The following is a 12,715-nucleotide window of genomic DNA, read 5'->3' as shown; positions in this document are numbered from 1 at the left end:
GGAGCAGATGTCAGGATGTGACCCACTGATAGGCCCAAGGATCACATCTGCAACTCTAGACTGAAACAAGTTGGATGGTTTTTTAAACATGGCCAGCTCCTTTTTTATTAAACTGCAGCACTGGGAATTATAAAAAGCAAAAATACTTTTCTAGATGTACAAGCCATTAGCTAGTCACTAAAACATTTGAAAAAAAATACCTGGAGGATACAAGAGACCGTGAATAAGTTAGAAAGACATACCTTCACGTTAAGAGTTCTGCGGAAAATTAATAATGTTCTGATATCCTCATACAGAGCACAAGATTAATTTCTACAATTACATGTTCTAAATGTTTTCAAAGCCCTCTTACCGTAACATTGATGACTAATTTGTTCTTTCACAGTCAGAATCCCAGTGTGCAAAAACTGTCCTTACTAGCAACGCTTTTCATCCTGCACCCAAAAAACTGTCCCTCAGTTCTCGATTCATTATTTGAGAACATCAAATACATCTACATTAATTAGTTACAGAAAGATTGCATGGCCTATAGCCTGAAGGTTGTTACTGGGTCACATTAGTTAGAAACATGAGAAGATGAGTTCTGAGGACTAAACATAGAGATGCTGAAAATGCAGCTGTTTATAAATCAATATATCAACCTCTCAACCAGGCCAGATAAGACTGCATCTTCAGACATCCTGAGCAGATATCTCATGAAAGAAGAAGAGTTGGTTTTTATATGCCGACTTTCTCTACCACTTAAGGGAGACTCAAACCGGCTTACAATCACCTTCCCTTCCCCTTCCCACAACAGTGAGGTAGGTGGGGCTGAGAGAGCTCTAACAGAGCTGTGGCTTGCCCAAGGTCACCCAGATGGCTTTGAGTGTTGGAGCGGGGAAACAAACCCAGTTCACCAGATTAGCCTCCGCCGCTCATGTGGAGGAGTGGGGGGAATCAAACCCGGTTCCCCAGATCTGAGTCCACCACTCCAAACCACCACTCTTAACCACTACACCACTACATAAGCAAGGGTATTCCTACCTTGTCGCCTCCCCCTTTCACAAGTGTGTAACCCTTTGTGAATTCAATGTGGACACATAGTTTGAGAGCCAACATGGGGCAGGGGTTGGGCTAAGATCTGGGTTACCCAGGTTCGAATCCCCACTCTGCCATGGAAGCTTGGGTCAATCGTACACTCTCAGCCTATTATTTCCAGGATCACAGGAACATGCCTACTATATTAGGTGCTGTGAAACACACACAGGATAATGCTGCTGCATTGTGGGGCTTCCTAGAGACACCTGGTTGGCCACTCTGTGTGAACAGACTGCTGGACTTGATGGACCTTGGTCTGATCCAGCATGGCTTTTCTTATGAGGATAAAATGGAGGAGATGAAAACAATTTAAAGCCCCTTCCAGGTCCCCACTGAGGAGTAAGCTGGAGTATTAATGAAGTAAATAAATAAATACAGAGATGGATTAATATGCTTTTAAGATCTGGTGCAGTTATGCTTGTAGATCTATTTTAAAAAACTCTGGAATCTTTGTACTGTAGGTTTTAAGAATCTCCAAAAAGGAATTAAATAAATGCAACACAGATGTTCGCTGGGGGAAAGAAAACACATAAGAATGTTTTTTACTTCATAGCAACCAAACAGGTCAAGCCATTTCCTCCCTTGTATAAATCTCAGAGGACCACAAAAAACACATGGCTTTCTAGCGGATTGTGTGGGTCTGAAACCAGTAAGAGGAAGCGCTGCAGTCCAAAGGTTTGCAGCACCAAGTTCGTTTGTTTTTTAAAACAAAGCATCTGTTGGATTTAAACCCATGTCAGCATCTAAGTGAAGTAAGAACGCAATGTACAGAATAACAAATGCTGTAGAAAGTCTGAACAAGAGAAAGTCCACAAGAGAAAGTGCTCAAAAATAGAACATGCCAAAGTTTAAGCAGCCAATACAAACTTTTTTCCTTGATCCAGTGTGCGCATTTTACATAAGGCTCCAATTACCCAATTATTCTAGGAGGAATTCTGCCTCCAGGAATTCCAGACAAGCATTCAGGGTTGTCTGCAACTGAAGCAGCTGCTAAATATTGATTGTCTGTAACCTGCACACCCACATACCTTCCTCTTGCTGTACTATACACCCAAACGTAGCAGTGAGACCACAATTTCGAAAGACACTTGGCCGCATGCTGATGAGTACACATCAGTAGTTCCACAGAACAACATCCCACGCAGCCTTAGAACTGTGGCATTTCCCATCTGAAGCCACCATGGGGTTTTTGACAAAAATAAGACCAAAGCAGAACTGCAGAAAACTACCTCTGCCTGCGTTTACTCTAGTGCAGTGTGACGGCAGCCTGTAGCACTGCTTAGGATTAGTGATTTGCAGATGACAGCCTCAGTGTTCACATAGTTTTAAATGGCTGAAACAACAACTGGAGAAAGATGGCTGCGTTTCACCAACCTGCATTTCACTAACCAGTGTGGGGTAGTGGTTAAGAGTGGTGGTTAGGAGCAGCGGACTCTAATCTGGAGAACCAGATTTGATTCCCCACTCCTCCACATGAGCGGCGGACGCTAATCTGGTGAACTTGGTTGGTTCCCCACTCCTACACATGAAGCCAGCTGGGTGACCTGGGGCTAGTCACAGTTCTGTTAGAGCTCTCTCAGCCCCACTTACCTCACAGGTTGTCTGCTGTGGGTAGGGGAAGGGAAGGTGATTGTAAACCGGTTTGATCCTTCCATAAGCGGTAGAGAAAGTCAGCATATAAAAACCAACTCTTCTTCTAACCCTCCCCCCCGAAGGACACTACCTTTTGCTGATAACTATCCGTTGGTGGTCCCCGGCCCTAAGAGTGTGCGGCTGTCCTCAACAAGAGCTAGGGCCTTCTCGGCCCTGGATCCAGCCTGGTGGAATTCTCTTCCTAGTAACATCAGGGCCCTGTGGGACCTTAAAGAGTTCCGCAGGGACTGTAAAACAGAGTTATTCCTCTAGGCCTACAACTGACGGCAGCTGCGGGTATCATATATGCTGGCCTCCCTACCCACCTCTTCTTCCTTGTGATTTGTTCATTCATGAACTAGAGGGGGTCCTACTTGCTTGCTGTGTTCTCAGCAGGTACTGTATTAAATTGAGTGCCATCTATGGTTTTAATAGTCGTGGAGGATTATGGTATGCTTTTATGAACTAAATGTCTTGTTGATATATGCGTAGGTAGGAAGGCACTGGCAAACCACCTCTGTTAGTCTCTTGCCATGAAAACCCCCAAAAGGGGTCACCATAAGTCGGCTGCGACTTGACGGCACTTTACACACACACACACATGATTATATGTTGATTTTAATGTTTTTACCTGCCCTGAGCCTGGTCTTGGATGGGCAGGGCGGGCACCAAATTTATATAATAAATAAATAAATAAATAACCCGCCTATTCATTTTATGGAGAACAACAGGAAGGAGAGAAAAATAACACATCTTATAATCAAAACTGTAGGTTAGTTGATAGATTCAACATATTTTCTTATTGTTGATATATTTTAAGCGTGGAATTTTGCGTTTATTAGATCAAAGTACCGTCTGGCACAACGGAATCTGTCCTTGAGACGGGCAGTAGCTCATGATCACCCCACAATCTCATCCCCCCCCCGAAAAGAAAAAAAAGATATCCAGACCTGCTATTCAAAATCACCAGGAGATGTCAGAAATTAGACTCAACACACAAAATACACAAACACTGAAAACCAAATATAAAGTCTCCAGTAACCAAAAGCCATAAAACAACGATCATCTGCAGCACTTCCATTATTCCATTTGATAAATGAAACAAATCCGGTGCTTTTATGAAAAGATTCCACTGGTTAAAATTTATATCATTTTATATCATTAAGTGCTGAGTTGCTGTTGTCCACCTTATTCTATTCCAACCAGGTCTAAGGCACAATTAAAAAAAAAAAATGCTATAATGCTACCGCACAATTCTATCTGCAGTTCATACCCTTCTGTGATACTGAACATGACATTTCCAGGCCACGGACTTCACACATATTCCCTTCAAAGCGACTTTAAAGAAATCCAAACATTTACAATGTGGCCTTTATGGCTTCTTTATCAGTAAGAAATTAGACAGCAAAATTTGCAACCCACCACCTTATTACTAGGGATGGAACTACTGGCACATGTCTGAGTGGACATATGCCCAAGACACATAAATAATAATATCATGATTGGCAGTCACAAAGAACACAGGCTCCGAAGAACTGGAAGAGCCAGAGATTATTTCTCCCACTCCAAAGAGTCACTCCCAAAACCAGGACTGATGCACACATTTTTGGAACTTAAGACTACAGAAGCTGACTTGTCTCAGCCTAACTAAGCCTGTGTGGCTTTCCATCCCTGCATTAAAAATGCTCATCTTAAAAACAAAGGGAGGGGAGAATAAAGAACAGAAAATAATTCTTGGAAGGAAAAATACTGAAAGGTCCTGATAATACAGCTCATTCATAAGCAGCACTTCCACTGATTTTAAAAAGAGATTATGAACCAGCTGCAATTTCGACTCTATGAGAGGGGAGCTATAAATGGAGCTTTAGTGATATAAGAGATAACTAATGCTGTATTATGACATGAACTGGTATTCAAGAAGAGTTCCTCCCAAAACTCTCACAATTTCAACCCAACAGCCAGCCCCCTATCAAAAGACATAGTGGATGCCAGAATCTTCGTTGGCAGTACGAAGCCCCCTGTGATTAATGAGAAGCCACGAATGAACTGAAGCTACAGAAAAAGATGAGAATTCAAGCGAAGGAAATGAACAGAGAAATCAGTCCCATGCCAGAGTTCATTCACTGCAAAGATCCTTGTAACTAAAAAGCAGAAGATTAAATAACACATTGGCATTTCAACCTTAAGACCATTACATGAAAGCAAGTCTCAGTGAAATATATGAGATAAAGCTCTGTATGGGAACTGACTTGGTAGAAGTCACATATAACGCTGTTTTAAAGACATGTCCTCCCCTGAAGTTTTATACTAAGAGTCTTCCAAGAGTTGACAATATGGACTAAACCTTTAGAAGGCATTTCTATTCTAAAAAGAAAAAATAATCACCTCTTTGACAGTTATGTCAGTGTGCCTTCAGGCAATTATTTACTCATCAGACCAGACAATTGGCTGTTAACTTATTTAGGGCCCAATGTTCACATGTTGGCCTTTACCCCTGTCAAGTCACAGCCAACGTACGGTGACCCCAGAGGGTTTTCAAGGCAAGAGACTTTCAGAGGTGGTTTGCCATTGCCTACCTCTGCAATAGCGACCCTAAGACTTCCTTGGTGGGCTCCCATCCAAGTTCTAACCAAGGCTGACCCTACTTAGCTTCTGAGATCTGATGAGATCCGGGCTAGCCCACCGAGAAGTAATGCCAGTATTGTGTCATATGGCAGTATTTTAATATATTGTTTCCTGTTTTGTTATTTTCACTAAATATTCATTTCCATTTTACAAGAAATCTGACACAAAACCGAGCCATTAGGCATTACCTGAAGAATACTCCCTCGCTGGCCCATCAGAATGCAAAGTTAATCCTGTACGAAAGCTACGCCAGGTCTTTGGGATTGGCTTGCTTATGTAAAAACTACCTGACAATGCAAGAATGCCAGCGGTATGACCACAACTGCCTTTCGACTCATGCCAATATCTTCCCACAGGAGCGGAGAAGTCTGACAAAACGCACACGTACAGAGATCTGGGTGCCAGATCTCTGGCATACTTTCTCTAAGGCATACCACTCTCTGAAGTTGTTATACATTTAAGAATACTATGAGTATCAAGTAGAACACTTTCACTTGCAGGGATATCAGAAAAGAAGAAAACCACAAATTTAGTCCACATTCATCAGTAAGCAGCATAATGAGGTTGAATTTATATGTATTCCATCTTCGCATTGTCAGTGAAGGACAAAAAAGGAAATTGTGTGGATTTTAATTTCCTTTGAGAGGAGGGAAGTGGCAGAAAACTTCCTTCCCATCTGCAGGAAAAACTACTCCCAGTGTGATTTTACTTTGCTTTTTTTCTTTTCATTTTTTTTAAGTCAATGCAACTAAGTGTGAGAATCTCTGGTCTACAGAACTAAAACACAGAGAGAGATAAGTAAAAGCTGGCATGCGAAAGGAAGCGGGATAACAAAAACCTTGATTCCACAGTGCATGAGGCTGCAAATGTGAACTAAGCATTCTGATTTTGACATGAAAGGAAACCACATTAAAATAGCAATAACTTTTTTGGAACGAACAGTACCTGCTACCAGCTAGATCCATAAGAACGTGCACAAACGTTCAACGTGAAAAGCTTGTTTGTAATGTACAAAGGGAAACATGTGCAGAGCCATGCAAAACGCATGTGATGTGGGGCCACCCCGTGACATTTCCGTGGGACATTACAAAGTGCCACCAGCAGTTGAACTTGCTGGTACCAAACTCATCTTCTTGCTCCTTAGTGATTCCTTTTTTCAAACTTTCTAGAGATCTTTCAGCAACAGAACAGGTGAAGGTCCCAGTATAACATACACACAACTGCAGCAGCTCGAAGACTGAAAGAAGAGAAAGACAGGTGTAACTGCCGCTTAGATTTTTTTTTTAACTTTTGTGTTCATTTAATTCGTCGTTAACCCTTTGGGACTCTCCTGTGCATTCATACTAAATAGGGTCAGGCTCAAACTCTTGCGACCCTCCAGAGGAAGGAGCTTGAAAAAATGGGGAGCAACCACCAGAAACACCCTCCCTCTAGGACCTTATCATTCATAACCCACAAAAGGCAGTATCAACAGGCCGTCATGAGAGACATAAAGAAGATTAGCTAAGCTAATTGAATATGGAACCACTTGAACCCAGGTTTGAAACCTCACTCTGTTGTGGAAGCTTGCTGGGTTGCCTGGGGCCTGCCACACACTCTCAGGCTAACCAACCTCGCAGGGTGGTTGCGAGGATAAAATGTAGGAGGGGAAAAGGGTGTAAACTTTTTTGGGTCCCCCATTAGGGAGAAAGGCAGGGGGGGGGATGAAGTAAATACACAAATGATTGGTAAGCATACACTGTATCACATTGAAATTAGTTTTCAATATGAAAAGTCCAACTTTGTTCATTTGGGGGCTGCTTATTCAGTATTTCTCTCCTCTCCCCCCACCCCCAGTGTCCATTCTGTGGAAAACAGGACAAACCAAAAGAGTTTGCACAAATGTTCTTTTTAAAGTAATAGCATCACACTTAATGATGACTAAAGAGTTCATGAAACAATGGCTGAGAAATTTTAATGACAGTATTGCTTGTTTAAAGAATGTGTTGCTATCACTTGATTCATCCCTGGCATTCTCCCCTCTTGTCAAGATAAACATACCACACCCACTAAGTTTCAGTGCTCCAGCTTCCGACTCTGGCGCAAGCAGTCGCAATAGTTGTACTGCTTGCTCATTCCTCTTCTATCCAGGACTTTACATATTTATATGGCAACAAATGCATTCAGCAACCCAGATTAAAGACTTTTGGTTTATTCTAAAGACTTTCTTGATTAGGAGCTTCACAGTGAAATGGCCAAAATATTACCCATGACCTTGAAAACCTACAAAAACTTCACCCACACGCAGCAGCACGTCAGAGCCGAAATAAAACCAATCACTTTTCTGACAGTCAGACTGGAAGGTCAAGTTATGGGGGCGCCCCTTATAACTCAACATCCTGGAAAGGTCAAACAACCTGCACTGAAAGATGCTGCAGCAGCCACATCCTGGCTTTGTGAGAGGTGCATTTACAAACATTTAAGAGACTGTTTGAGGAACTGCAGGCCTTTGTTTAGAGAGTTCCTCAACTTTCTAAACAAAGCAGGGCATTTCAAACTCCACAGAAGAGGATCACCCTCTTTTCCTTAAGCACATGCAAGACTTCAGACAAGCAGGGAGGGCGGCAGCAGCTCAGGGAACACACGACGATTTCACGGTGTCACCAAAGAGCAACTAACAATTTGCTGCCCGCATTAACACCACTGGCATGAAATCTATCTTTTGAAAGCACCCACTGTATTCAACCCCCCCCCCGTGCCTTCTCATTTTTTGAAGACTGGTTGTCTTTCCAAGCCCTTTCTGTAGGATCCTTATGACCAGGCCTCATCTTATATTAATAAATCGATTACCACTGACACAACCCCTGAACACTGTGCATTCATTTTTCATCTTCCAGAAACAGTTGACCTTTTAGGGGGAGTTTGGGGGGAGGGAGATCCATGCGTTAGAGTAGACCCCACAGTATAAAGTTCTCTATTGTCCTCGACAGCGAATGAAGCAATCCTAGTAAAGAACAGTGTCCCTACGTTAGAAATTAGCACAAGCGGGCTGCGCTCTTGGTTGCCTTGGCAAGGAGATCAACCCCGCTCCACAGGCAACAAACACTCTTCTTCATAAAGGGGCCTGAAAATTACTCAATGCTAATGCATTATACTCCCGTCTCTTTCTCAGTCCCCCCGCCCCCATCCTGAAAGGCATTGATAAATATGTGAAAAGGCAATCCGTAGGCGATGGTGCGGGGGCCGGGAAAAGAGAGCGCATGAATGAGGAGGCTGTGTGCAGTTACGAGACAAGGCGCAAATGTTGGGAGTTATGCCCCAAACTGAGTGGGGAATAAGGGAGCGTGTGTGTGTAAAGTGCCTTCAAGTCGCAGCCGACTTATGGCAACCCCTTTTGGGGGGGGGTGTTTAATGATGCAACTGAATTTAAGCGAGGAAAAAGAAGAAGAGGAAGAAGAGTTGGTTTTTATATGCCAACTTTCTCTACCACTTAAGGGAGAATAAAACCGGCTTACAGACACCTTCCCTTCCCCTCCCCGCAACAGACACCCTGTGAGATAGGTGGGGCTGAGAGAGCTGTGACTAGCCCAAGGTCACCCAGCTGGCTTCATGTCTAGGAGTGGGGAAACAAACCAAGTTCACCAGATTAGCCTCCGCCGCTCATGTGGAGGAGTGGGGAATCAAACCTGGTTCTCCAGATCAGAGTCCCACCGCGCCAAACCACCGCACTTGACCACTACACCACGCTAAAGTAACCGCTGCAGACAAAAAGAAGCCTGGGTTGTAATGACCATGGAGCAAAAGATCAGTTCTACATAGTTGTATGTTATGATAGTCACATGTCTTTGGAACACATAAAGGGACACATCCAGAGAATTGTAGAGAAAAGTCTTGTGTTTGTGATGGAGAGGGTGGCACTTTTTTCATGCCACAAATGAAGCAGGTATCCTTCACCATACGTTGCTAGCCACTCATGAATGCCAGCCCTGTGGGGAAACAGCACAATCCTGAACCACTCAGTTCAGAAAACCCCGTTCAGATTCTGACATCCGGCTACATTCTGTGCAGAAAAACCAGAAGGAAACTGTAGCCGCCAAGGCCGGCAGGAGAGCCGTCTGACCTGTGTCATTCAAGAGGACATGGGGCGTGTAAGATCACTTTTTAATCTTAAAAGGATTAACCAAATGTCAGTCAGACGGGCCCTCCTTTCCTGGATTCTTTAACAGCAAGTTTTTAAAAAAAAAAATCAATTTCAACAGGCGAAGTGAGGACTCCAACCCTCATTAAGTGCTGGCAAGCACGAAAGAAGAAACAGGCTGGTACGTGGAGCGCACGAGTGTGACTTCATGCCTGTGGAACGTGTCACAAACAGGACCAAGGACAGGACAGAACCCCTGACAGTTCCCCAAAAGGGTGTTGGAGCTCCGCATTGCGCTAGGTGAAAGGTCTCAGTTCCTTAGCTCAGTTCCCATTCAGTTCAAATGCGCTGCAAGGGCGCACGGGAAGCAAACAAGCATTGGCACCAGAGACTGACTTTTTCACGTGTTTAGAGGCAGCGGGGAAATAAAGAGGTGCGCTCCAAGCAGCAGGAACACACAGTTTAACCCCCCCCCAAAAAAGAGTATTAACTGCTTAGCAGCCAGCATTTACAATATTTCTAAACAGTGCAGCGTAATGGTTAGAGTGTTGGTCCAGGGCTGGGCAGATCCAGGTTCAAATCCCCATTTGCTGAGAGCTTTACTGGGTGACCCTGGGCCAGTCACTCTCAGCCTAATCTACCTCGTAGGGTTGTTGTGAGGATAAAAAAAGGAGGAGGGGAGAGAAGCATGTATGCGTCTCGGAAGAAGGGTGGGGTTTTAAACGTGCTAAATACACTTTGGCAGTATCCTAGGCAGCCTGTCGAACAAGGAGTCTCACAAAAACTTAAAAATAATCCCCAGGGTGCCGGCTCTTCAGCATCCACAACATTTTGAGGCAGACTTTCCCAACAAAAGTTCCACATTCCAAAAAATAAAAAAACGCATAAAGGTGCCAACGCTTTGGCACTCACCATATTTACAGCCGGCTCTTAACAAAAATAATACAACGCCACAAAAAATATACTTCCAGGAATTTGAACAGTGTAAAAGAAAGCGTTCCTACAGCCTTTGCACGCAAAAGTTCCGCATTCCAAGAAAATAATAATAAAAATGCAGAAAGGTGCCAACGCTTTGGCACCCACAATATTTACAGACAGCTCTTAAAAAAATAATTTAAAAAATCCCCACCGAAAGTATATTTCCAGACATCTGAACAGCTTAAAAAAACAACAACCCACAGTGCAGTTTACAAGAAGAAAACTCAGGAGGGGAAAAGAGAAAAAAGCCATCCTGGCCCAGATCATGTTGGAGGGGGGGGAAATGGGCACAGAGAGGGGAAATGGGGCAGGAGGGGAAAAGTGGGCACGGAGGGAAAAAGTGGGCAAGAGGAGGGAAAGTGGGAACGGAGAGGGGAAATGGGCAAGGGGAGGGGGAAAAGTGGGCAAGGGGAGGGGGAAAAGTGGGCAAGGGGAGGGGGAAAAGTGGGCAAGGGGAGGGGGGAAGTGGGCAAGGAGGGGGGAAAGTGGGCAAGGGGAGGGGGGGAAAGTAGGCAAGGAGGGGGAAAAGTGAGCAAGGAGGGTGGAAAGTGGGCGAGGAGGGGGGAAAGTGGGCGAGGAGGGGGGAAGTGGGCGAGGAGGGGGAAAAGTGGGCGAGGAGGGGGAAAAGTGGGCGAGGAGGGGGGAAAGTGGGCGAGGAGGGGGGAAAGTGGGTGAGGAGGGGGGAAAGTGGGCGAGGAGGGGGGAAAGTGGGCGAGGGGAGGGGGGAAAGTGGGCAAGGGGAGGGGGGAAAGTGGGCAAGGGGAGGGGGGAAAGTGGGCAAGGGGAGGGGGGAAAGTGGGCAAGGGGAGGGGGGAAAGTGGGCAAGGAGGGGGAAAAGTGAGCAAGGAGGGGGAAAAGTGAGCAAGGAGGGGGAAAAGTGAGCGAGGAGGGGGGAAAGTGGGCGAGGAGGGGGGAAAGTGGGCGAGGAGGGGGGAAAGTGGGCGAGGAGGGGGAAAAGTGGGCAAGGAGGGGGGAAAGTGAGCAAGGAGGGGGAAAAGTGAGCAAGGAGGGGGGAAAGTGAGCAAGGAGGGGGGAAAGTGGGCGAGGAGGGGGGAAAGTGGGCAAGGGGAGGGGGGAAAGTGGGCAAGGAGGGGGAAAAGTGAGCAAGGAGGGGGGAAAGTGGGCGAGGAGGGGGGAAAGTGGGCGAGGAGGGGGGAAAGTGGGCGAGGAGGGGGGAAAGTGGGCGAGGAGGGGGGGAAAGTGAGCAAGGAGGGGGGAAAGTGAGCAAGGAGGGGGGAAAGTGGGCGAGGAGGGGGGAAAGTGGGCAAGGGGAGGGGGGAAAGTGGGCAAGGAGGGGGAAAAGTGAGCGAGGAGGGGGGAAAGTGAGCGAGGAGGAGGGAAAGTGAGCGAGGAGGGGGGAAAGTGGGCGAGGAGGGGGGAAAGTGGGCGAGGAGGGGGGAAAGTGGGCGAGGAGGGGGGAAAGTGGGCAAGTGGGCAAGGAGGGGGGAAAGTGGGCGAGGAGGGGGGAAAGTGGGCGAGGAGGGGGGAAAGTGGGCGAGGAGGGGGGAAAGTGGGCGAGGAGGGGGGAAAGTGGGCGAGGAGGGGGGAAAGTGGGCGAGGAGGGGGGAAAGTCTAAAGGAGGGAATGGGAACAGGGTCGGTGGGTGGGTGCGGGGGAGAGAACTCTGCACGCACTCAGGGGCACTCTCGCCACACACACACACCCCAGCAGCTTTCGGCTTGCCCGTCCTTCTCGGCTGTCTTTGGGGGGGGGTCCTCACCGTCCCCCCCCCATCCCTCCCCACGCCGCCTCCTCCTCCTCCTCCTCGCCCTCCTCAGCCCCAACCGGCTCACCGCTGCCGCCGCCTTCCTCGTCCATGGCGCCTCCGGCCGAGGCGGCCCCTTCCTCGGCGGCGCCGGGGCTCCCTTCCCTCCCGCGGCCGCCTTTCTCCTCAGAGAAGCGGCCGCCTCAGCCGCCGCCGCCGCTCCTCACGTGACCCGCGCCGAGCAGCAGCGGGGGGGGAGGCGGGGGAAAAACACACGCACGCGCGTGCGCGCCGGGCCTGAGGGGAGGGCGTCGAGCCCCCCCCGGGGGCCTCCTCAGGCCGCCCCCTCACACGGCCAGAGAGAGGGGGGGGGGAGAGAGAGAGAGAGAGAGAGAGAGAGAGAGAGAGGCCTCCGCCCGCCACCCATTTAGAGTAGAATCAGAGTTGGAAGGGACCCCCAGGGTCATCTAGTCCAACCCCCTGCACAAGGCAGGACATTCACAACTACCTCCCCCCCTCCACACCCCTGGACCCCTACTCCATGTCCAGAAGAGGGCCAAGGTGCCCTCCCTCTCATGAAC

At 47.2% G+C, this 12,715-nt stretch overlaps 1 protein-coding gene across 1 annotated transcript in view; it reads right to left on the bottom strand.

Moving 5' to 3' along the window:
* The window catches only part of CYTH3 (cytohesin 3), a 52,903-nt gene extending 40,656 nt beyond the window's left edge, over positions 1–12,247 (bottom strand). The window contains exon 1 of the mRNA XM_056866614.1: positions 12,223–12,247. Coding sequence (XP_056722592.1) covers positions 12,223–12,247 — 25 coding nt within the window. The remainder of the gene's footprint in view (positions 1–12,222) is intronic.
* Between the last annotated feature and the right edge of the window lie 468 nt (positions 12,248–12,715).

Source organism: Euleptes europaea, chromosome 21 (assembly GCF_029931775.1).
Source record: "Euleptes europaea isolate rEulEur1 chromosome 21, rEulEur1.hap1, whole genome shotgun sequence".
Classification (NCBI taxonomy): domain Eukaryota; kingdom Metazoa; phylum Chordata; class Lepidosauria; order Squamata; family Sphaerodactylidae; genus Euleptes; species Euleptes europaea.
This window is presented reverse-complemented; position numbering and strand designations above follow the sequence as displayed.